The 23642-nt window shown below is 57.9% G+C and overlaps 1 protein-coding gene across 2 annotated transcripts in view; it reads left to right on the top strand.

Moving 5' to 3' along the window:
- LOC101416025 (granulocyte-macrophage colony-stimulating factor receptor subunit alpha) overlaps window positions 1–23642 on the top strand; it is a 579672-nt gene that overhangs the window by 17680 nt on the left and 538350 nt on the right. Inside the window, exons 4-10 of one of the 2 annotated variants that reach the window (XM_071213446.1) lie at window positions 1182–1305; window positions 1408–1537; window positions 1633–1802; window positions 5650–5783; window positions 6143–6172; window positions 9898–9994; window positions 12733–12819. In XM_071213446.1, coding sequence (XP_071069547.1) covers window positions 1182–1305; window positions 1408–1537; window positions 1633–1802; window positions 5650–5783; window positions 6143–6172; window positions 9898–9994; window positions 12733–12743 — 696 coding nt within the window. In that variant the 3' untranslated portion in view covers window positions 12744–12819. Of the gene's footprint in view, window positions 1–1181; window positions 1306–1407; window positions 1538–1632; window positions 1803–5649; window positions 5784–6142; window positions 6173–9897; window positions 9995–12732; window positions 12820–23642 lie in introns of those variants that run through there. The other variant, XM_071213447.1, reaches the window with a different exon arrangement.

Genomic DNA, 23642 nt, shown 5'->3' on the forward strand with positions numbered 1-23642 from the left:
GTCCACACCATAGCCCACACTCTCCCACGTTCCATCCACTGGGCCATGGGCGGACATACAATGTCCGGCAATTGTCCCTGGAGCACCACGCAGGACAACTCCAAGTCCCGAAAACGCCTCCACATCTCATCTCTTCCTCCCATTCCCCGCACCCAGCAGCCACCATGGCCACTTTTTCCACACCAATGCCAAATTTTCTCGATTATTAACCACAATAGTTCATGAATAGAATATCAATGAGTCCACTCTAATCCTTACTTATTCCTCCTTCCTGTGGACCTTGGCTTGGTTGTGTCCACTCCACATCTATGTCAAGAGGGGGCTTAGATTCCACATGGATGATGGTTGCAATTCCCCTGCTTGCAGCTGTAGGCACCCTAGGCTCCCTGGTGTGGTGGTTGACATTCTTCAACTCCATGTTAGCTGAGTGGGGTAAGTCCAATAAACCAGAGTGTAGGAGCTGAAGTCTGTTGAGGCTCAGGGCCTGGCTATCATATTGTCAGTCCAGAGATTCAGATCTCCTAGATATATCTTAAACGCCAGCACCAACTACAATTCCAGTAAAGTAGCATGAAAGGCTTGTGAAAAGAGATCCCATCTGAGTCCAGCTCCATCACACAGAAACACCAGCTCCAAAGAATGGCCAACTGGCATGGCAGTGAACCCAAGAACAGCTGCTTTAAAGGATCAACTTAATCCTGAGGAAAAAAGTATCATTAGCCCTGTCGTTGCGATGAAAACAAAATAGGTACATTGCATGCAGTGTAAATATTCCTCTGGTGGGTGAACGCTGGATATTGGGTAGGGGGAAAAAATCTCAAAAGCCTAGAAGAGGGTGTAGTTGGCTCCGTGGAAGTTTGGTTTAGGACTTGCTGTGCAAACCGTGGCTCTCTAGCAGCTGTAGCAGTGCCTGGGGGAGCTTGTTGGAGATGCGGAGAAGGTCCAGCTGCAATTGAACAAGGTCCGTGGGGCGGGGGGGGGGCATGTCCATGCATGTGAGCTGTGTCCTGATATTCTCAGAGCCACTGTGGACTATCAGGGCGAGGCTCCCCTGGGTCGCCAGCGGGCAGGTGCACTGAGGGGCTTTGAAAAGTGGGGGCAAGCTGGCATCAGGGGGTCACACACCTCTGAGAACAGACTAGAAGCCCGGTCCATAATCCAGGCCAATTGCCACTTTGCAGCCCGAGGCGAAAGCATGTCACTGCACCTTCTCACCCCTTCCGCTCAGCGACGGAGTGACTTTTGAGGTTAAAATGACCATCAACCAGAGCCTCTTCATGGGAAGACTGAACTATCCAAATTCAGGTAGGGAAAGCACGACGGTCACGCTTTCCCGCCCCGCCAGCCTGAAAACCGAGCCCCTCTCAATCTTTATGGACAAACCCTTCTGTGTCCGCCTCTCCCCAGGTGGGGAGGGCACGGCCCCGCAGAACATCTCCTGTTTTATCTACGATGCGCGTTTTATGAACTGCACCTGGGAGAAGGGACCAGCTGCCCCGGGCGACATCCAGTATTTCTTATATGTACGAGCCTCCGAGTAAGTGCTGAGGGAGTGCAAAAATTCAAGGAGGATACGGGGAAGGGAGGAAAAAAATGCCCTGCTCGTTCTCGAAAATCTCTGGACTCTTGCAGGAAAGAGGAGACAGAATGTCCACACTACAGGAGCGATTCCGGCACTCACGTTGCGTGCCACTTCGACGACCTCCAGTATCTCACATTCCACAATTACTTCCTGGTGAACGGTACCAGCCAGCAAGTGGGAATCCAGTTCTCGGATTTGTTTTTGTCGCTCCAGGAAATCGGTGAGAACGAGGACCTACATTTTACCACTTCCACTTCTTGGGGGGTTGTCCGAGGCTGTTGTGTGCAAGCACGACAGCTGGAGGGCTCCAAACAGCAGAAATTTATTCTCCTCCAGCTCTGGAAGTCCAAAAGTAGGAACTCGAGGTTTGGGCAGGGCCGCGTTCCTTCCGGAAGTGCTACAGGGGGGGTCTTTCCTGCCCCTTCCAACTTCTCTTGTTTGCCGCCCCTCCTTGGCTCGTGGGTGCATCCCTCCATCTCACATTGCCCATCTCCCCGGTTTCCATCTGCTTCTGCATCCAAATTCTTCTCTTCTTAAAGGGAGTCAGTCTTAGTGGATTAAAGCTCACCCTTTTCCCAGGTGGCCTCATCTTTGTTAATTCCATCTTCAAAGACCCAATTTCCAAATAAAGTCACACTTGCAGGTGCTGGGGTTAGGGCTTGGACAAGTCTCTTTGGGGCTCTGGGACCACAGAAGGTGGTCCAAGGGCGTGAGGGCACCCCTGTGATAATGACAAGCCTGAAACACCAGCAAGCACTGAATCCCTGCACACTCCCCCCGAAGGGGCACCCTGCACTCACCCCTGTGTCCCAAAGCAGGAAGGAAAACATGGACATTCCACTGCCCGAGGCCACCCCTCTAGTACAGGGAGAAGGCGAGATTCGCACCCAGCTCTGTGCAATCGCTCCTTCCCTCTTTCACTCAACAAGGAACCATGGAGCATCTACTGTGAGTGAAGGGTGGTCGCTGCCCACACAGAACTCATACCTCAGCTGAGGCACCAGCTAAGCAAGCGATTAAAAATAGCACAGCAAGTTGTAGCACTGATGTGGAGACAGTGGCCACGGTGGCTGCTGAGGGCAGGGAGAGGGAAGAAGAGATGTGATGTGGGGCCAGTTTCAAGACTTGGGGTTGTCCTGGGTGGCGCTGCAGGGACAGATGCTGGACATTGTGTGTCCTGCCATGGCCCACTGGGTGGACTGGGGGAGAGTCTAAACTACATTGTAAACCACTATCCACGTGGGGCAGCAGTGCTCCAAAATATATTCACCAAGTGCAATGAATGTCCCATGATGATGGAAGAGGTTGTCGATGTGGGAGGAGTGGGGTGAGGGGGGTGGGGGATATATTGAGACCTCATATTTTTTTTAATTTAATATTTAAAAAAATAAAGAGAGAAAAAAAAATAGCACAGCGATGGAGGTTGGCTGAGCTGGGAAGGGAACGAACATACTTGAGGAGGAATTACCTGAGTCACTGAATGAGTATCCTCTTGCCGCTGTAACAAATGACACCATGTGCGTCCTTTAAAGCAGCACGCACTTACTACCTTACAGTCTGAAAGTCAGAAGTCTGACTTGAGTCTAGGGGACTAAAAGGAAGGTGTTAGTGGAGCCTGATCCTTCTGAAGCTCGAGGGGAGAATTCATTCCCCTGCATGTAGAAGCTTCTAGAAGCCATGTGCTTTCCTTGGTCCATGGCCCTTCCTTCAACTCCAAAGCGCCTCGTGGCAACCTCTCTTCCACCATCACATTTCCACCCCTGATTCTTCTCTCCTACCCCACTTTTATAAGAACCCTTGTTAAAACATCGGGGCCAAAGCGCCTCCCTGTCTCAAGATCCCTCCCTTCAACCCATCTGCCAAGTCCCTTTGCACACCAGACCACCTATTTGCAGGTTCCGGGGCCATCTCTGGAGACGTTACTGGGCTGACACAGGGTTTAGCTTCCACAGAACGGTTGAGATGTCTCTAAGGAGCTGGGTGAGAAACGGGGGAACTTGGTGGGAGGACATCTGCCATCGAGGACTTCATGCTCTGAGGCACCGCAGCGAGAGAAGCTGGAGGCGCGATGGGGAGACGGGCAGCATGGGAGAGGGACACCCGCTGGAGACAACCAGTGTCTCCGTGGTGGCCTCAGCCAAGAGCAGGGGACAGAAGAGGCGGCTGCTGGGGTCAGCGGTGACGAAAGGAAACCCTCCTACGTTTACAGGCGGGACGTCTCTATCATGAGACCCTCCACGGCACAGGAACTATGAGGTTTCCAAGCGACTCTCGAAGGCGTTATCTCATTTCCTCCAGCCCCAGAAAAGTTTACAAGGGAAGGCGCTGAGATCCTCATCTCACGAGAGACTCCCATTTGTCTTCTCCTGTGTCCTCAAGGTTCAAAAAGAGAAAGAAAGGCAGCTGAAGACAAACCACCAGACTTGATGGGAGTTGGCCCATCTCCCAGAGCTGCCCTCTGGAGAGGGGCTTCCAAGCTCCCCTCGGCCGGGGTGGTCCTTGGCAAGGGGAGTTGGGTTTTAGGAGCAAAGCGTGTCCATGCCGTGGTGTGATGTAATTACTTCAGACGAGAATCTGCATAGGGCGGGCGCTGACGCCCTTTGGTGTCCCGATCACAAGAGGAGGAGGGGCACAGAGGAGAAGACGGGGGCAGAGCTAGGAGAGAGGCAACCACGAGCCCGGAGCCACCAGAAGACGGAAGATTCGAGGAGGGACCCCCCTGGGCTCGGACCTCCTGGTCTCCAGAACCCGTCTCTGCTGGTTGGAGACACCCGGTCTGTGGGGCTGTGGCACAGCCGCCCCCGTTAAGTCCGGCGCTCTCCGAATCTTGCTTTCTCTTCCTCTGTAAATGGAGGGTCATGGCAGAAGCTGTTCACCTGCGGGCTTGCCACGTCGAGGGGCGCTTCTCTCCATCCCGTGGGGGGACGTGTATCTCCTCAAGGACAGATGGACGCATCTCTCCTCTACCTCTGAATGGACACACAGATGCTCTGCGAGGTGGGGTGGGGGGATGCTCGGCCCTTACGGAGCCCCCATGTGGCTGCCTTCTCTTGCCCGGTTCGGGATCTGTCCACATACGTGTCCCCAAGTTTTTTAGACTGAAAACGTGGGACGTGGGGTTCTAGGACAGGAGCTGCTGTGGCTTGGCTTGGCTGAAAAAATGGGTTTTACGTTTTCCAGAATTTGCACACCCTCTACGCCCGCCAGGCAACGACTCCCCCTTCCCCCAGCTGCCCGGCCCCTCGTAACCTCGAATCTACCCCCTGTGTCCACTCCGTCCTCCTCGTGGTCGGCAGGCGCGCGCTTCGAGCCGTGTTTCTCCGGCAGCGTCAGGGGTCGAGGAGCCCCTCACCCCCAAGTCTCCGCTGGGCCCCTCCACACCTCCCTCCTCCCCAGGGAATCCCGCACGTCGACCTCCCGCCCTCCACCAGGGTCTCCCGGTCTTTGAAATGCGCGCTCTTCTCCCCCCACGGAAAAACTGCCTTCGGGACCCCTTCTCCCCGTCCCACACGGTCTGGACCCCCTCTTCCCCCACTTCCTAACTGTGGGTAACCCCGGTCCAGGCAAACGAACCTACACAATCCACACCTCCCCATCTCCCTTCAGTATCCGGAACATTCCGAGAACCACCCCCTTCAGCCCTTCCTCCTCTGCTGGCCCACCAGACTTGGCTGCACTTTCAGGGGGGTACTCCCGGGGGGGACAGTCCCACTGCCCACCCGGGGGCTGCCCGATTTCACGGGCCGCTCCAGGCCCCGTGAAAGTTATTTCTTCCTTCGAATCTGAGCTACAACAATGAACTCCTTTTGCCTGCTGGTTCTTAAGTCCCAGGCCCACTTGGACCCTCAGCATCCTCCTCTTTCCCTCCAAGCCTGTATCCCGATCCTGCATCCTCCCGTCTGCTCATAGCAGCCTGTCCAGCCAGTGGCCCCAGACAAGCACATCCAGGGCCGCCCCCGGCTCCCCCCATGGTGGGCATTCCGGCTGCCGACCGTCCGTTTCAGGCCAGCCGTGGTCCAGTGGCGGCGGCACCTCTGACTCCGGGTGTGTCCTGGGTTCGTTTACAGAAAGGATCAGTCCACCTGCCAACACGTCCGTGACGTGCAACACGTCTCACTGCCTCATCAGGTGGGAAAAGCCCAGGACGTACCACCGCCTGTCCCACTGGGACCTGCAGTACCAACTGGACATCCGGCAACAGGTACGGGGTCGTCCTGAACGGCTCGCAGGTGCAGGTGATGTCCCTGCGCCCGCGTGGGTGGGGCCGGGCTGGAGAGCACCCCCAGCAGGTGCGCGGCAGGTGGAGTGGGCGCTGCACTCACCTGGCCCCCAGGCCCGGCGCCGCCTCCCGCTGGGCATCCAGGAGATGCCGGGCGGGAAGGCGTTGCCCACTGCCCCGCAGGCTCCGTCTGCTCCAGGCTCCAAGACGACGGAGTCCCCGGTCCTTCAGCAACCAGAGATGGGTGGGCGACTGCACCCAAAGGGGAGAGTGGACGGGAGCTTGAGGACGCTGTCAAGATGGAGGAAAGCGGACCTTCTGTTGTTGTGTTGTTTTCACAGGGCAGTGAAGATGGAGACGATCCCAAACCGGTAAGTTAAACGTCGGTTCCTACGGAGAGTCTGGTAGCGTAACCTGATACTGTGAAAGGCTACAAGGAAGGACGAACTGGCTGGAATAGTGGGGGGCCATATCTCCCAGAGGATAGAGAATGATCAGTTCCAAGGGGGAGCGCCCAGTGGGTTTGTTCATGCCCCCCTTTGTTGAAATGAGCGACGTAGCTTAGACCTGGTTGACACTGCATCCTATTGCTCTGCCTCCATCCCACGTAAACAAAAGAATTATAGCCAGCATTTGCTGCGACCAGCTGGGCAATAGGTTGGCTCCAAGGGAAGGCAACAGGAAACTTTACGAAATAAAGGACAGAGAGAGACACAAGAGAGGAGATAGAGCTGGGACCAGGGGACTTACAGCTTCTGCAAATGAGAACATCAACCCTAGTTTCCACGTCCTATTTATTGGAAACTCCCGAGCAGCTGTCTGCTCTTAGAACTGCAACATCACCTACAATAATAGGGAACAGCTGCAACATCTACAATACAACAGGTGAAACTCTTTTTCCCACAAGCATTGAAGATTAGTTGTTCCTTTAAGACACCCCGAGCCAGATCATTAAAGCAGCTTTGTGTTTTATTTCCTAAGTCTCATCCCCTCTCTGACCCTCAGTATCTTCCTTTATGAAAAGAAGATGTTGAACTTGGTGATACTAAAATCCTTGGGACATGTCTACTACTAATCGGTGACTAATCTCTGCATCTATATCGACAATCCAAGGGTTCAGGACAGTTATTTGGTGAATGAATGGCTCATCTATTACAATCATTCACTTAAACGTTCATTGAGCATTTTCAGGATGTAAATGCATACATGAATCGTGTAGATTTCAAATAACACTAATGGTCAGGTTTTGTTTCAGTAACAGCATCGTGCTTTTCATTCTATGGTTTTTGTGCCTTGATTGAAAGTGTGTGATTTTTTTGTTTTTATTTATTTTTTTAATATTACATTAAGAAAAATATGAGGTCCCTATATACCCCCCCGAGTGTGATTTTAAATCTTGTATTAATTGCAGTGGTGCCACTTAAAAGACACACCTTCCTTTGTCTTTTATCCCCTGGCTAATAGCTAGTCTACTTTTTAAAAAGCTCACACTTCCCTGCTTTTTTAATTGGCCATTCCCATTCATTTTCCACCTTATCGCTATTGGAAAACCATATCTATAATAAAGGTTTTAGTTACTAAATTCCTGTGTGCTGAGGTTTTGTTTAAAGAAAACGCATCGCCATGACAATTATGGTTTTTCTGTCTTTATTTTTTTAATATTACATTCAAAAAATATGAGGTCCCCATATAATTATGTTTTGTTTAAAGAAAATGCATCGGCATGGCAATTATATTGCCTCTTTTTTTTTGTCTTTTTTAAAAATATTACATTAAAAAAATATGAGGTCCCCATATACCCCCCACCCCCCTATATTGCCTCTTAAAAAAAAAAAAAGACACCCCATCCCTCCTTTCCAACATGAGCGATAACTCTCTTTAACTTTCCGTGTGTCTCCAAAGATTTGTTTGCGTGGTGATTCGGAAAATAAATACATCTTCCCAAACTATGACCCCAGAGCCAAGTATACTCTGAAAATCAGAACGGAAGATGTGCGGAGACCCCGCTGGGGAGCCTGGAGTGACCCCATAGAGTTTGGTAAGTGTGTGCAGAGCGGAGGGAGTTCCCTCGTGGCTGGACGGACGGACCTGAGGGACAGCTGCGGTGGCCGACACCGCCCAGGGGCCCGAGGCACCGGCCGGCCTGCCCTTCTCCTGGGGCCCGTGCTTGGAACTGGGCAGGTCGGGGGAATCCTGTGCCTCCCAGCCAATCCCCAAGGCTCAGGAGAGGGGGGCGGCCCTGCCCTCGGCTCTGACACAGTGTCCCACTCTGGGCGGCTTAACGCAGCGGGCGCAGGTTCTCTCCCATTCTGGGGCGAGCCATCTGAAGTTAGGGGGCGGGCAGGGTTGGCACCTTCTGGGGCTTTGGGGGGAAATCTGCTCCGCGCCTCTCTCCCGGCTTGTGGAGGTGTCTCCACCTCTGTGCCCCTCGGCTTGTGTCTCCACCACTCCACTCTCTGCCTTCTCCCCTGCCTCTGTGTGTGCGTCCAAACACCCCCTTTGAGAAAGACAGGTCCTGTCAGAATAGGACAAACTCCGCTCCAGGACGACCTCATTTTAACCAATTCCATCTGCAAAGACCCCATTTCCGAAGACAGACATTTTCATGAAACGGGGAGTAGGGCTTGAAAGTTTTTTGTTTTTTTTTAGAGGGGCACAATTCAACCGTGTTTCTCTGCCGCTGAGCACAGCTCTCTTCAAACCCCAGGAAGGGACAAACTGAATGATTTACCCAAAGTCCCTGCCTCCCTCAGAGAACGAAAATGTCACTCCGGGAAAAGCTTCCTGCACAACCAGGCTCTCTTTATTCTTAATAAAGAGACAGCTATTTCCAGGCAACTCAATTACTATCACATTCAGCTGGTTTCCTTCCTCTAATTTTGCAACTGTCAAAGCCACAAATTTATTGGCAACAGCTCCATGGTTTAGACGCAAAGACAATCTGATACTTGAAACGTCTAACCTTTTTCCCCTTCTGAACATGTTCACGTGTTTTCAAACATTTTAGCAAGTACTTCTATGCTTTCTTTTTTTTTTCCTGATCCAAGATCCACGAATTTTATTCTTGTAACTTCTAATGTAGAATTGCTATAAATATTTAGTTTGTAATAAATCATAAGCTGAAGGGAACCAGTATGTAAATAACTCACAACCTTGGATGGGGCACTGGATTCTTGGACTTTGAACAGAAAGCACAAGCAACAAAAGAAAAAATTAGATAAAAAGGATTTGGTCACATTTAAAATCTTTTGTGCATCCACTAACACCATCGAGAGAGTAAAAAGACAATGCTAAAGAATGGAGGAAACACTGGGTGGACTGTGGGAGAGTGTGGGCTATGGTGTGGACCATTGACCATGAGGTGCAGCGGTGCTCAGAGATGTATTCACCAAATGCAATGAATGTCTCATGATAACGGAGGATGTCATTGTTATGGGGGGAGGAGTGGGGTGAGGGGGTGGGGGATATATGAGGACCTCATATTTTTTTAATGTAACACTAAAAAAATAAATAAAGACAAAAATAAATAAATAAAAATAAATGAAAAAAAAAAAGAATGGTGGAAAGTATTTGCAAACTATAAATTAAATAAGGGTCTAGAATCCTGAACATAAAGAGCCTCTAAAACTCAGTGATGAAAAGTCAAACAACCCAATAAAAAAAAAATGGGCCAAGGATTTAGATAGTTCTATTCATATAATTTTAAACAAAGCTGACACAGCTTCTAACTGATGCTTTTCCATTTTCTAATTTCCTGGAATAAGAGCTTTTAACAAGTTTATTATTTTTTGTAATATGGCACATCTGTCTGCTAATGTTTATAAAGCGATGGGAAGTAAACTTGGTTACGATAATCCAGGCACAACTGGGTGAGGGTTTTTTTTTGTTTGTTTGTTTCTTGTTTTGTTTCTGGTCATGCTCCCAGGGTCATTTGTCTCCTGAACATCTTTTTTTCCAAAGGATTTACAACGCAGGGTGTTTCTTGAGGCAGTTTCTCTCCTGCAGTGGAAACGTTTGTATCTGAGAACCAGCCAGGTAATGAGCCTGTTGATCATCGACAGTAGATTCATCCTGCGGTTTCGCTCTCTCCCACCAGGTGCCGAAAAGAAAGACTCCAGCCCCGTGTACATCTACGTGCTGGTGGTTCTGGGAACCGTCGCCTTCGCCCTGGTCATCGGGTTTCTTTTTAAGAGGTAACACCTTGTACCCCGGGGCTCACGGCAGTGTCATTCACAAGAGTCAGAACGTGGGAACGGCATGAGTGTGCCTGGCAGATGAGGGAGAGGGAAAACGTGGTCCACCCAGGCAGCAGACTAGTACTCCGCCCTAAAAAGGTATGAGATTCTGATCCACGCTGCAATGTGGATGGCCGTCGAAAACACGACACCGGCAGAAGAAGCAGGCAGAAAAGGCCAGCTATTGTAGAATTCCGCTTTTATGAAATAGCTTACAATAAGCAAATTCTGAGACGGAGGTCATGGAGCTAGGGGAAAGGGGAATGGGGAATGAAGGCTTAATGGGCACAGAGTTTGATTGGAGTGATGAAAACATTTGGTAATGGAGGGTGGAGATGGCACTGGGAATGTAATTAATGCCACAGACTTGATTACTTAAAAGTGGTTAGGGGAATGGCTGTAGCTCAAGTGGTTGAGCACCAGGTACTAGGTCCTGGGTTCCATTCTCAGTCCCACCTACAAAATAAACCAACTCTCATTGGAAAGCAGCTGTAGCTCGGTGGTTGAGCACCAGCTTCCCATATACAATGTCCCAGGTTCAATCCCTGGTACCTCCTGAAAAACAAACAGACAAACAAAAAAACTAACTCTCAAGGAAGAGCAGATGTAGCTCAAGCGGTTGAGCACCTGCTTCCCATGTATGAGGACCCAAATTCAATCCCCGGTACCTCCTAAAAGAAAAAAAAAAAGGTTAAACAGACATCTTTCATATGATATATATATCACCACCGTAAAATTCTTAAAAAAATGTAATGCTGCCTTGTTGCCAGTAAGTGTGAGGAAAACAGAGATGCTCGAGAGAAAGCCATGCTTTCATCCTCACCGAGACAAAGACAAAAGCTCCACGCAGTCCTCTCAGCTTGACGGTATGTGGGTTTTCTAGTGGAAAATGGGTTTGGGAGAGAGGAAGATGGCGAGGGCTTGGCAGATGCACGGTGGAAGAGAGGGTCTTACAGGATTCCTGCCATGCGGGGCAGGAGATAGAAAGCGCATTTCTCTATTGTGGCACTCACCCACCTTCCAAGGAGGCCCAAGCCCACCCCATCCAACAAGGCGCATGCCCATCACTCACTCAAGGAGGCCCAAGCCCACCACCTGCCCAACGAAGGCCATGCCGTCACTCATTCAAGGAGGCCCAAGCCCACCATCTACCCAACGAAGGCCAAGCCATCACTCATTCAAGGGGGCCCAAGCCCACCACCTGCCCAACGAAGGCCAAGCCATCACTCATTCAAGGGGGCCCAAGCCTACAACCTACCCAACGAAGGCCAAGCCATCACTCATTCAAGGGGGCCAATGTCCACCACCTACCCAACGAAGGCCATGCCATCACTCATTCAAGGAGGCCCAAGCCCACCACCTGCCCAACGAAGGCCATGCCATCACTCATTCAAGGAGGTCCAAGCCCACCACCTGCCCAACGAAGGCCAAGCCATCACTCACTCAAGGAGGCCCAAGCCCACCACCTACCCAATGAAGGCCAAGCCATCACTCACTCAAGGAGGCCCAAGCCCACCACCTACCCAATGAAGGCCATGCCATCACTCATTCAAGGAAGCCCAAGCCCGCCCCAACCAACAAGGCTCATGCCCATCACTCAGTCAAGGAGGCCGAAACCCACCATCTACCCAACGAAGGCCATGCCATCACTCACTCAAGGAGGCCCAAGCCCACCACCTGCCCAACGAAGGCCATGCCATCACTCACTCAAGGAGGCCCAAGCCCACCACCTGCCCAACGAAGGCCAAGCCATCACTCACTCAAGGAGGCCCAAGCCCACCACCTACCCAATGAAGGCCAAGCCATCACTCAGCTCAAGGAGGCCCAAGCCCACCACCTACCCAATGAAGGCCATGCCATCACTCATTCAAGGAAGCCCAAGCCCACCACCTGCCCAATGAAGGCCATGCCATCACTCATTCAAGGAGGCCCAAGTCCACCACCTGTCCAACGAAGGCCAAGCCATCACTCATTCAAGAAGGTCCAAGCCCACCATCTACCCAACGAAGATCATGCTCATCACTCACTCAAGGAGGCCCAAGCCCACCACCCCGCCCAACAAAGGCCTTGCCTACCACCCATCCAACAAGCCCCTCATCCTATTCCCCTATGGGCAGCCCCAGGATGCTGTTTCTGAGTTTTCCCGATGTCCTGGTCACACCGACCCTGCACCTCTGCCATATATAAGAGAGCTCCACTGAGCTGCCCAGGGTTGGCACCTTCCTGCTTCTCCAGGAACGCCTCCACTTCATTTCCACCTGATACGCCCTCCTTGGCCTCGGGGTCCCACCCAGCCCACCCCTTCCCTTCTCAGATCTGCCCACACATCCACGCTCCTGCAATCTACCTCTCTGAAGGGGCCTCTGAGGGCCCTGGAACTCTCTCCGAGAAAAGTCACCTTAGCCTCAAGCAAGGTCACGGGATCTCAGGATCACCCCCACACAGCTGGTCAATGGGGAATGAATCTGTACAATAATTGACCACTATGCCAACCTCACAAAGCTGGGAGGCTCTTCTGCAGCCAGTGTGCTGAGGGACCCTGTCCAAGCCTCTCCTGGCCCGTCCGAGCCCCCGATGGCAGCTTTCCATCTAGGTTGGTGAGTCACATGTGTCACGATGGGCAAATGGAGGACAGATACCATTTTCATGGTATGATAATGTGGTCCATGGAGAAACCCTTTTCTTTGTCTCTCTAGGTTCCTTGTGATGCAAAGTTTATTTCCTCCAATTCCAAGGGTCAAGGATAAACTGAGTGAAAACAATCAAACAAGCCAGCAGGTAAGACTGGGTGGGCAGAGGAGCGGTCCCCAAGTCCCTTTGGCTTGCTCCTGCCGAGGACCGTGGCCCCATCATATAGAGGGACTTTCTTGCTTGACGGTCTGTTCTGGGACTGGAGGTTGGATCTTCTCTGGGAGCAGTGTCAGGGGACATCGTGCGTGTGTGAGAAGGAGCGGGAGAGGGAGAGAAGGAGAGAGGCAAAAATGGGGATGGAAGAAGAGGGGGAGGCAGAGAGAGAGGCTTGGGGTGAGAGGGAGAGAGATGAGAGGGGACAGGAGAGAAGCAATGGAGGGAAAAGAAAGCAGAGAGAGGAAGGAGAGAGGGAGAGGAGGCAAAAACCTAGAAAGAGAGAAATGGAGGAGGAGAGAGAGAGCAAAGGAGGAAGAGAGAAGTGCAGAGAAGGAGGGAAAGGAAGCAGGAGAGGCAGAGAGAGAGTCGGCTGATCTTGTGGAGAGTCTAAGAGGGGGTGAAGAAGGGGAAGGGACAAGGGTGACTCTCCATGGAGAGTCACGTGGGACAAGGGTGAGCCTCCCTGGGATCAAGCTGCCCCTTGCTCCTCTTTGCGGCTCCACCGTGCACCTACTAAGCCCACCATCCTTGCGGATGCTCTGAAATTTCCCATCTCCCCTGCCCTGCTCCCTGTATCCCCCCATCCATCCTCTCTGCACTCCTCTACCCGACCTGCTCCCTGTGCTCCCCATCCATCCTCTCCTCACTCCCCTCCCTGCCCTGCTCCTTGCCCCCATCCATCCTCTCTGCACTCCCCTCCCTGCCCTGCTCCTTGCCCCCATCCATCCTCTCTGCACTCCCCTCCCTGCCCTGCTCCTTGCCCCCCCATCCATCCTCTCTGCACTCCCCTCCCTGCCCTGCTCCTTGCCCCCATCCATGCTATCTGCACTCCCATCCCTGCCCTGCTCCTTGCCCCCCCATCCATCCTCTCTGCCCTCCCCTCCCTGCCCTGCTCCTTGCCCCCATCCATCCTCTCTGCACTCCCCTCCCTGCCCTGCTCCCTCTGCCCCATCCATCCTCTCTGCACTCCCCTCCCTGCCATGCTCCTTGCCCCCATCCATCCTCTCCGCACTCCCCTCCCTGCCCTCCTCCTTGCCCCCATCCATCCACTCTGCACTCCCCTCCCTGCCCTGCTCCCTCTGCGCCATCCATCCTCTCTGCACTCCCCTCCCTGCCCTGCTCCTTGCCCCCATCCATCCTCTCTGTACTCCCCTCCCTGCCCTATTCCTTACCCCATCCACCCTCTCTGCACTCCCCTCCCTGCCCTGCTCACTCTGCCCCATCCATCCTCTCTGCACTCCCCTCCCTGCCCTGCTCCCTCTGCCCCATCCATCCTCTCTGCACTCCCCTCCCTGCCCTGCTCCTTGTCCCCCCATCCATCCTCTCTGCACTCCCCTCCCTGCTCTGCTCCTTCTGTCTCCCCATCCATCCTCTCTGCCCTCCTCTCCCTGCCCTGCTCCTTGGCCCCATCCATCCTCTCTGCACTCCCCTCCCTGCTCTGTTCCTTCTGTCTCCCCATCCATCCTCTCTGCCCTCCTCTCCCTGCCCTGCTCCTTGGCCCCATCCATCCTCTCTGCACTCCCCTCCCTGCCCTGCTCCCTCTGCCCCATCCATCCTCTCTGCACTCCCGTCCCTGCCCTGCTCCTTGCCCCCATCCATCCACTCTGCACTCCCCTCCCTGCCCTGCTCCTTGCCCCATCCATCCTCTCTGCACTCCCCTGCCTGCCCTTCTCCTTGCCCCCATCCATCCTCTCTGCACTCCCCTCCCTGCCCTGCTCCTTACCCCCATCCATCCTCTCTGCCCTCCCCTCCCTGCCCTGCTCCTTGCCCCCATCCATCCTCTCTGCCCTCCCCTCCCTGCCCTGCTCCTTGCCCCCCCATCCATCCTCTCTGCACTCCCCTCCCTGCCCTACTCCTTACCCCATCCATCCTCTCTGCCCTCCCCTCCCTGCCCTGCTCCTTGCCCCCCATCCATCCTCTCTGCACTCCCCTCCCTGCCCTGCTCCTTACGCCCATCCATCCTCTCTGCACTCCCCTCCCTGCCCTGCTCCTTCTGTCTCCCCATCCATCCTCTCTGCCCTCCCCTCCCTGCCCTGCTCCTTGCCCCATTAATCCTCTCTGCACTCCCCTCCCTGCTCTGCTCCTTCTGTCTCCCCATCCATCCTCTCTGCACTCCCCTCCCTGCCCTGCTCCTTACGCTATTCATCCTCTCTGCACTCCCCTCCCTGCCCTGCTCCTGGCCCCCCCATCCATCCTCTCTGCACTCCCCTCCCTGCCCTGCTCCTTGCCCCATCCATCCTCTCTGCACTCCCCTCCCTGCCCTGCTCCTCGCCCCCCATCCATCCTCTCTGCACTCCCCTCCCTGCCCTGCTCCTTGCCCCCCCATCCATCCTCTCTGCACTCCCCTCCCTGCCCTGCTCCCTCTGCACCATCCATCCTCTCTGCACTCCCCTCCCTGCCCTGCTCCTTGCCCCCCCATCCATCCTCTCTGCACTCCCCTCCCTGCCCTGCTCCTTGCCCCATCCATCCTCTCTGCACTCCCCTCCCTGCCCTGCTCCCTGTATCCCCCCATCCATCCTCTCTGCACTCCCCTCCCTGCCCTGCTCCTCGCCCCCCCATCCATCCTCTCTGCCCTCCCCTCCCTGTCCTGCTCCTTGCCCCCATCCATCCTCTCTGCACTCCCCTCCCTGCCCTGCTCCCTCTGCCCCATCCATCCTCTCTGCCCTCCCCTCCCTGCCCTGCTCCTTGCCCCCATCCATCCTCTCTGCACTCCCCTCCCTGCCCTGCTCCCTGTATCCCCCCATCCATCCTCTCCGCACTCCCCTCCCTGCCCTGCCCCTTGCCCCATCCATCCTCTCTGCACTCCCCTCCCTGCCCTGCTCCCTGCCCCATCCATCCTCTCTGCACTCCCCTCCCTGCCCTGCTCCTTGTCCCCCCATCCATCCTCTCTGCACTCCCCTCCCTGCTCTGCTCCTTCTGTCTCCCCATCCATCATCTCTGCCCTCCCCTCCCTGCCCTGCTCCTTGCCCCCATCCATCCTCTCTGCACTCCTCTCCCTGCCCTGCTCCCTCTGCCCCATCCATCCTCTCTGCACTCCCCTCCCTGCCATGCTCCTTGCCCCCATCCATCCTCTCCGCACTCCCCTCCCTGCCCTCCTCCTTGCCCCCATCCATCCACTCTGCACTCCCCTCCCTGCCCTGCTCCCTCTGCCCCATCCATCCTCTCTGCACTCCCCTCCCTGCCCTGCTCCCTCTGCCCCATCCATCCTCTCTGCACTCCCCTCCCTGCTCTGTTCCTTCTGTCTCCCCATCCATCCTCTCTGCCCTCCTCTCCCTGCCCTGCTCCTTGCCCCCATCCATCCTCTCTGCACTCCCCTCCTGCCCTGCTCCCTCTGCCCCATCCATCCTCTCTGCACTCCCCCCCCCTGCCCTGCTCCTTGCCCCATCCATCCTCTCTGCACTCCCCTCCCTGCCCTTCTCCTTGCCCCCATCCATCCTCTCTGCACTCCCCTCCCCTGCCCTGCTCCTTACCCCCATCCATCCTCTCTGCCCTCCCCTCCCTGCCCTGCTCCTTGCCCCCATCCATCCTCTCTGCACTCCCCTCCCTGCCCTGCTCCTTGCCCCCCCCATCCATCCTCTCTGCACTCCCCTCCCTGCCCTACTCCTTACCCCATCCATCCTCTCTGCCCTCCCCTCCCTGCCCTGCTCCTTGCCCCCCATCCATCCTCTCTGCACTCCCCTCCCTGCCCTGCTCCTTGCCCCCCCATCCATCCTCTCTGCACTCCCCTCCCTGCCATGCTCCCTCTGCCCCCATCCATCCTCTCTGCACTCCCCTCCCTGCCCTGCTCCCTGCCTCATCCATCCTCTCTGCACTCCCCTCCCTGCCCTGCTCCTTGCCCCCCCATCCATCCTCTCTGCCCTCCCCTCCCTGTCCTGCTCCTTGCCCCCATCCATCCTCTCTGCACTCCCCTCCCTGCCCTGCTCCCTCTGCCCCATCCATCCTCTCTGCCCTCCCCTCCCTGCCCTGCTCCTTGCCCCCATCCATCCTCTCTGCACTCCCCTCCCTGCCCTGCTCCCTGTATCCCCCCATCCATCCTCTCCGCACTCCCCTCCCTGCCCTGCCCCTTGCCCCATCCATCCTCTCTGCACTCCCCTCCCTGCCCTGCTCCCTGCCCCATCCATCCTCTCTGCACTCCCCTCCCTGCCCTGCTCCTTGTCCCCCCATCCATCCTCTCTGCACTCCCCTCCCTGCTCTGCTCCTTCTGTCTCCCCATCCATCATCTCTGCCCTCCCCTCCCTGCCCTGCTCCTTGCCCCCATCCATCCTCTCTGCACTCCCCTCCCTGCCCTGCTCCCTCTGCCCCATCCATCCTCTCTGCACTCCCCTCCCTGCCATGCTCCTTGCCCCCATCCATCCTCTCCGCACTCCCCTCCCTGCCCTCCTCCTTGCCCCCATCCATCCACTCTGCACTCCCCTCCCTGCCCTGCTCCCTCTGCGCCATCCATCCTCTCTGCACTCCCCTCCCTGCCCTGCTCCTTGCCCCCATCCATCCTCTCTGTACTCCCCTCCCTGCCCTATTCCTTACCCCATCCATCCTCTCTGCACTCCCCTCCCTGCCCTGCTCCCTCTGCCCCATCCATCCTCTCTGCACTCCCCTCCCTGCCCTGCTCCCTCTGCCCCATCCATCCTCTCTGCACTCCCCTCCCTGCTCTGTTCCTTCTGTCTCCCCATCCATCCTCTCTGCCCTCCTCTCCCTGCCCTGCTCCTTGCCCCCATCCATCCTCTCTGCACTCCCCTCCCTGCCCTGCTCCCTCTGCCCCATCCATCCTCTCTGCACTCCCCTCCCTGCCCTGCTCCCTCTGCCCCATCCATCCTCTCTGCACTCCCCTCCCTGCCATGCTCCTTGCCCCCATCCATCCACTCTGCACTCCCCTCCCTGCCCTGCACCCTCTGCGCCATCCATCCTCTCTGCACTCCCCTCCCTGCCCTGCTCCTTGCCCCCATCCATCCTCTCTGTACTCCCCTCCCTGCCCTATTCCTTACCCCATCCATCCTCTCTGCACTCCCCTCCCTGCCCTGCTCCCTCTGCCCCATTCATCCTCTCTGCACTCCCCTCCCTGCCCTGCTCCCTCTGCCCCATCCATCCTCTCTGCACTCCCCTCCCTGCTCTGTTCCTTCTGTCTCCCCATCCATCCTCTCTGCCCTCCTCTCCCTGCCCTGCTCCTTGCCCCCATCCATCCTCTCTGCACTCCCCTCCCTGCCCTGCTCCCTCTGCCCCATCCATCCTCTCTGCACTCCCCTCCCTGCCCTGCTCCTTGCCCCCATCCATCCACTCTGCACTCCCCTCCCTGCCCTGCTCCTTGCCCCATCCATCCTCTCTGCACTCCCCTCCCTGCCCTGCTCCTTGCCCCCATCCATCCTCTCTGCACTCCCCTCCACTGCCCTGCTCCTTACCCCCATCCATCCTCTCTGCCCTCCCCTCCCTGCCCTGCTCCTTGCCCCCATCCATCCTCTCTGCACTCCCCTCCCTGCCCTGCACCCAGCCCCCCATCCATCCTCTCTGCACTCCCCTCCCTGCCCTACTCCTTACCCCATCCATCCTCTCTGCCTCCCCTCCCTGCCCTGCTCCTTGCCCCCCATCCATCCTCTCTGCACTCCCCTACCTACCCTGCTCCTTGCCCCCCCATCCATCCTCTCTGCACTCCCTCCCTGCCATGCTCCCTCTGCCCCCATCCATCCTCTCTGCACTCCCCTCCCTGCCCTGCTCCCTGCCCCATCCATCCTCTCTGCACTCCCCTCCCTGCCCTACTCCTTGCCCCCCATCCATCCTCTCTGCACTCCCCTCCCTGCCCTGCTCCTTGCCCCATCCATCCTCTCTGCACTCCTCTACCCACCCTGCTCCTTGCCCCCATCCATCCTCTCTGCACTCCCCTCCCTGCCCTGCTCCTTGCCCCATCCATCCTCTCTGCACTCCCCTCCCTGCCCTGCTCCTTGCCCCATCCATCCTCTCTGCACTCCTCTCCCTGCCCCGCTCCCTCCCCCATCCATCCTCTCTGCACTCCCCTCCCTGCCCTGCTCCTTGCCCCATCCATCCTCTCTGCACTCCCCTCCCTGCCCTGCTCCTTGCCCCATCCATCCTCTCTGCACTCCCCTCCCTGCCCTGCTCCTTGCCCCCATCCATCCTCTCTGCACTCCCCTCCCTGCCCTGCTCCCTGCCCCATCCATCCTGTCTGCACTCCCCTCCCTGACCTGCTCCTTACCCCCCCATCCATCCTCTCTGCACTCCCCTCCCTGCCCTGCTCCTTGTCCCCCCATCCATCCTCTCTGCACTCCCCTCCCTGCCCTGCTCCTTGCCCCATCCATGCTCTCTGCACTCCCCTCCCTGCCCTGCTCCTTCTGTCCCCCCATCCATCCTCTCTGCCCTCCCCTCCCTGCCCTGCTCCTTGCCCCCATCCATCCTCTCTGCACTCCCCTCCTGCACTGCTCCCTGCCCCATCCATCCTCTCTGCACTCCCCTCCCTGCCCTGCTCCTCGCCCCCCATCCATCCTCTCTGCACTCCCCTCCCTGCCCTGCTCCTTGCCCCCCCATCCATCCTCTCTGCACTCCCCTCCCTGCCCTGCTCCCTCTGCACCATCCATCCTCTCTGCACTCCCCTCCCTGCCCTGCTCCTTGCCCCCCATCCATCCTCTCTGCACTCCCCTCCCTGCCCTGCTCCTTGCCCCATCCATCCTCTCTGCACTCCCCTCCCTGCCCTGCTCCCTGTATCCCCCCATCCATCCTCTCTCTCCCCTCCCTGCCCTGCTCCTCGCCCCCCATCCATCCTCTCTGCCCTCCCCTCCCTGTCCTGCTCCTTGCCCCCATCCATCCTCTCTGCACTCCCCTCCCTGCCCTGCTCCCTCTGCCCCATCCATCCTCTCTGCCCTCCCCTCCCTGCCCTGCTCCTTGCCCCCATCCATCCTCTCTGCACTCCCCTCCCTGCCCTGCTCCCTGTATCCCCCCATCCATCCTCTCCGCACTCCCCTCCCTGCCCTGCCCCTTGCCCCATCCATCCTCTCTGCACTCCCCTCCCTGCCCTGCTCCCTGCCCCATCCATCCTCTCTGCACTCCCCTCCCTGCCCTGCTCCTTGTCCCCCCATCCATCCTCTCTGCACTCCCCTCCCTGCTCTGCTCCTTCTGTCTCCCCATCCATCATCTCTGCCCTCCCCTCCCTGCCCTGCTCCTTGCCCCCATCCATCCTCTCTGCACTCCTCTCCCTGCCCTGCTCCCTCTGCCCCATCCATCCTCTCTGCACTCCCCTCCCTGCCATGCTCCTTGCCCCCATCCATCCTCTCCGCACTCCCCTCCCTGCCCTCCTCCTTGCCCCCATCCATCCACTCTGCACTCCCCTCCCTGCCCTGCTCCCTCTGCCCCATCCATCCTCTCTGCACTCCCCTCCCTGCCCTGCTCCCTCTGCCCCATCCATCCTCTCTGCACTCCCCTCCCTGCTCTGTTCCTTCTGTCTCCCCATCCATCCTCTCTGCCCTCCTCTCCCTGCCCTGCTCCTTGCCCCCATCCATCCTCTCTGCACTCCCCTCCCTGCCCTGCTCCCTCTGCCCCATCCATCCTCTCTGCACTCCCCCCCCCTGCCCTGCTCCTTGCCCCATCCATCCTCTCTGCACTCCCCTCCCTGCCCTTCTCCTTGCCCCCATCCATCCTCTCTGCACTCCCCTCCCCTGCCCTGCTCCTTACCCCCATCCATCCTCTCTGCCCTCCCCTCCCTGCCCTGCTCCTTGCCCCCCCATCCATCCTCTCTGCACTCCCCTCCCTGCCCTACTCCTTACCCCATCCATCCTCTCTGCCCTCCCCTCCCTGCCCTGCTCCTTGCCCCCCATCCATCCTCTCTGCACTCCCCTCCCTGCCCTGCTCCTTGCCCCCCCATCCATCCTCTCTGCACTCCCCTCCCTGCCATGCTCCTCTGCCCCCATCCATCCTCTCTGCACTCCCCTCCCTGCCCTGCTCCCTGCCTCATCCATCCTCTCTGCACTCCCCTCCCTGCCCTACTCCTTGCCCCCCCATCCATCCTCTCTGCACTCCCCTCCCTGCCCTGCTCCTTGCCCCATCCATCCTCTCTGCACTCCTCTACCCACCCTGCTCCTTGCCCCCATCCATCCTCTCTGCACTCCCCTCCCTGCCCTGCTCCTTACGCCCATCCATCCTCTCTGCACTCCCCTCCCTGCCCTGCTCCCTGTATCCCCCCATCCATCCTCTCTGCACTCCCCTCCCTGCCCTGCTCCTTGCCCCATCCATCCTCTCTGCACTCCCCTCCCTGCCCTGCTCCTTGCCCCCATCCATCCTCTCTGCACTCCTCTCCCTGCCCTGCTCCCTCCCCCATCCATCCTCTCTGCACTCCCCCTCCCTGCCCTGCTCCTTGCCCCATCCATCCTCTCTGCACTCCCCTCCCTGCCCTGCTCCTTGCCCCATCCATCCTGTCTGCACTCCCCTCCCTGACCTGCTCCCTGCCCCATCCATCCTCTCTGCACTCCCCTCCCTGCCCTGCTCCTTACCCCCCCATCCATCCTCTCTGCACTCCCCTCCCTGCCCTGCTCCTTGCCCCATCCATGCTCTCTGCACTCCCCTCCCTGCCCTGCTCCTTCTGTCCCCCCATCCATCCTCTCTGCCCTCCCCTCCCTGCCCTGCTCCTTGCCCCCATCCATCCTCTCTGCACTCCCCTCCCTGCCCTGCTCCTTGCCCCCATCCATCCTCTCTGCACTCCCCTCCCTGCCCTGCTCCTTGCCCCATCCATCCTCTCTGCACTCCCCTCCCTGCCCTGCTCCTTGCCCCCATCCATCCTGTCTGCACTCCCCTCCCTGCCCTGCTCCCTCTGCCCCATCCATCCTCTCTGCACTCCCCTCCCTGCCCTGCTCCTTACCCCCCATCCATCCTCTCTGCACTCCCCTCCCTGCCCTGCTCCTTGTCCCCCCATCCATCCTCTCTGCACTCCCCTCCCTGCCCTGCTCCTTGCCCCATCCATGCTCTCTGCACTCCCCTCCCTGCCCTGCTCCTTCTGTCCCCCCATCCATCCTCTCTGCCCTCCCCTCCCTGCCCTGCTCCTTGCCCCCATCCATCCACTCTGCACTCCCCTCCCTGCCCTGCTCCTTTCCCCATCCATCCTCTCTGCCCTCCCCTCCCTGCCCTGCTCCTTGCCCCCATCCATCCTCTCTGCCCTCCCCTCCCTGCCCTATTCCTTCCCCCATCCATCCTCTCTGCACTCCGCTCCCTGCCCTGCTCCTTGCCCCCATCCATCCTCTCTGCACTCCCCTCCCTGCCCTGCTCCTTGCCCCCCCATCCATCCTCTCTGCACTCCCCTCCCTGCCCTACTCCTTACCCCATCCATCCTCTCTGCCCTCCCCTCCCTGCCCTGCTCCTTGCCCCCCATCCATCCTCTCTGCACTCCCCTCCCTGCCCTGCTCCCTCTGCCCCATCCATCCTCTCTGCACTCCCCTCCCTGCCCTGCTCCTTGCCCCCATCCATCCACTCTGCACTCCCCTCCCTGCCCTGCTCCTTGCCCCATCCATCCTCTCTGCACTCCCCTCCCTGCCCTTCTCCTTGCCCCCATCCATCCTCTCTGCACTCCCCTCCCCTGCCCTGCTCCTTACCCCCATCCATCCTCTCTGCCCTCCCCTCCCTGCCCTGCTCCTTGCCCCCATCCATCCTCTCTGCACTCCCCTCCCTGCCCTGCTCCTTGCCCCCCCATCCATCCTCTCTGCACTCCCCTCCCTGCCCTACTCCTTACCCCATCCATCCTCTCTGCCCTCCCCTCCCTGCCCTGCTCCTTGCCCCCCATCCATCCTCTCTGCACTCCCCTCCCTGCCCTGCTCCTTGCCCCCCCATCCATCCTCTCTGCACTCCCCTCCCTGCCATGCTCCCTCTGCCCCCATCCATCCTCTCTGCACTCCCCTCCCTGCCCTGCTCCCTGCCCCATCCATCCTCTCTGCACTCCCCTCCCTGCCCTACTCCTTGCCCCCCCATCCATCCTCTCTGCACTCCCCTCCCTGCCCTGCTCCTTGCCCCATCCATCCTCTCTGCACTCCTCTACCCACCCTGCTCCTTGCCCCATCCATCCTCTCTGCACTCCCCTCCCTGCCCTGCTCCTTACGCCCATCCATCCTCTCTGCACTCCCCTCCCTGCCCTGCTCCCTGTATCCCCCCCATCCATCCTCTCTGCACTCCCCTCCCTGCCCTGCTCCTTGCCCCATCCATCCTCTCTGCACTCCCCTCCCTGCCCTGCTCCTTGCCCCATCCATCCTCTCTGCACTCCTCTCCCTGCCCTGCTCCCTCCCCCATCCATCCTCTCTGCACTCCCCTCCCTGCCCTGCTCCTTGCCCCATCCATCCTCTCTGCACTCCCCTCCCTGCCCTGCTCCTTGCCCCATCCATCCTCTCTGCACTCCCCTCCCTGCCCTGCTCCTTGCCCCCATCCATCCTCTCTGCACTCCCCTCCCTGCCCTGCTCCTTGCCCCCCATCCATCCTCTCTGCACTCCCCTCCCTACCCTGTTCCCTGCCCCATCCATCCTCTCTGCACTCCCCTCCCTGCCCTGCTCCTTGCCCCCCATCCATCCTCTCTGCACTCCCCTCCCTGCCCTGCTCCTTGCCCCCCCATCCATCCTCTCTGTACTCCCCTCCCTGCCCTGCTCCTTGCCCCATCCATCCTCTCTGCACTCCCCTCCCTGCCCTGCTCCTTGCCCCCATCCATCCTCTCTGTACTCCCCTCCCTGCCCTGCTCCTTGCCCCATCCATCCTTTCTGCACTCCCCTCCCTGCCCTGCTCCTTGCCCCATCCA

This window comes from Dasypus novemcinctus, chromosome Y (assembly GCF_030445035.2).
Source record: "Dasypus novemcinctus isolate mDasNov1 chromosome Y, mDasNov1.1.hap2, whole genome shotgun sequence".
Classification (NCBI taxonomy): domain Eukaryota; kingdom Metazoa; phylum Chordata; class Mammalia; order Cingulata; family Dasypodidae; genus Dasypus; species Dasypus novemcinctus.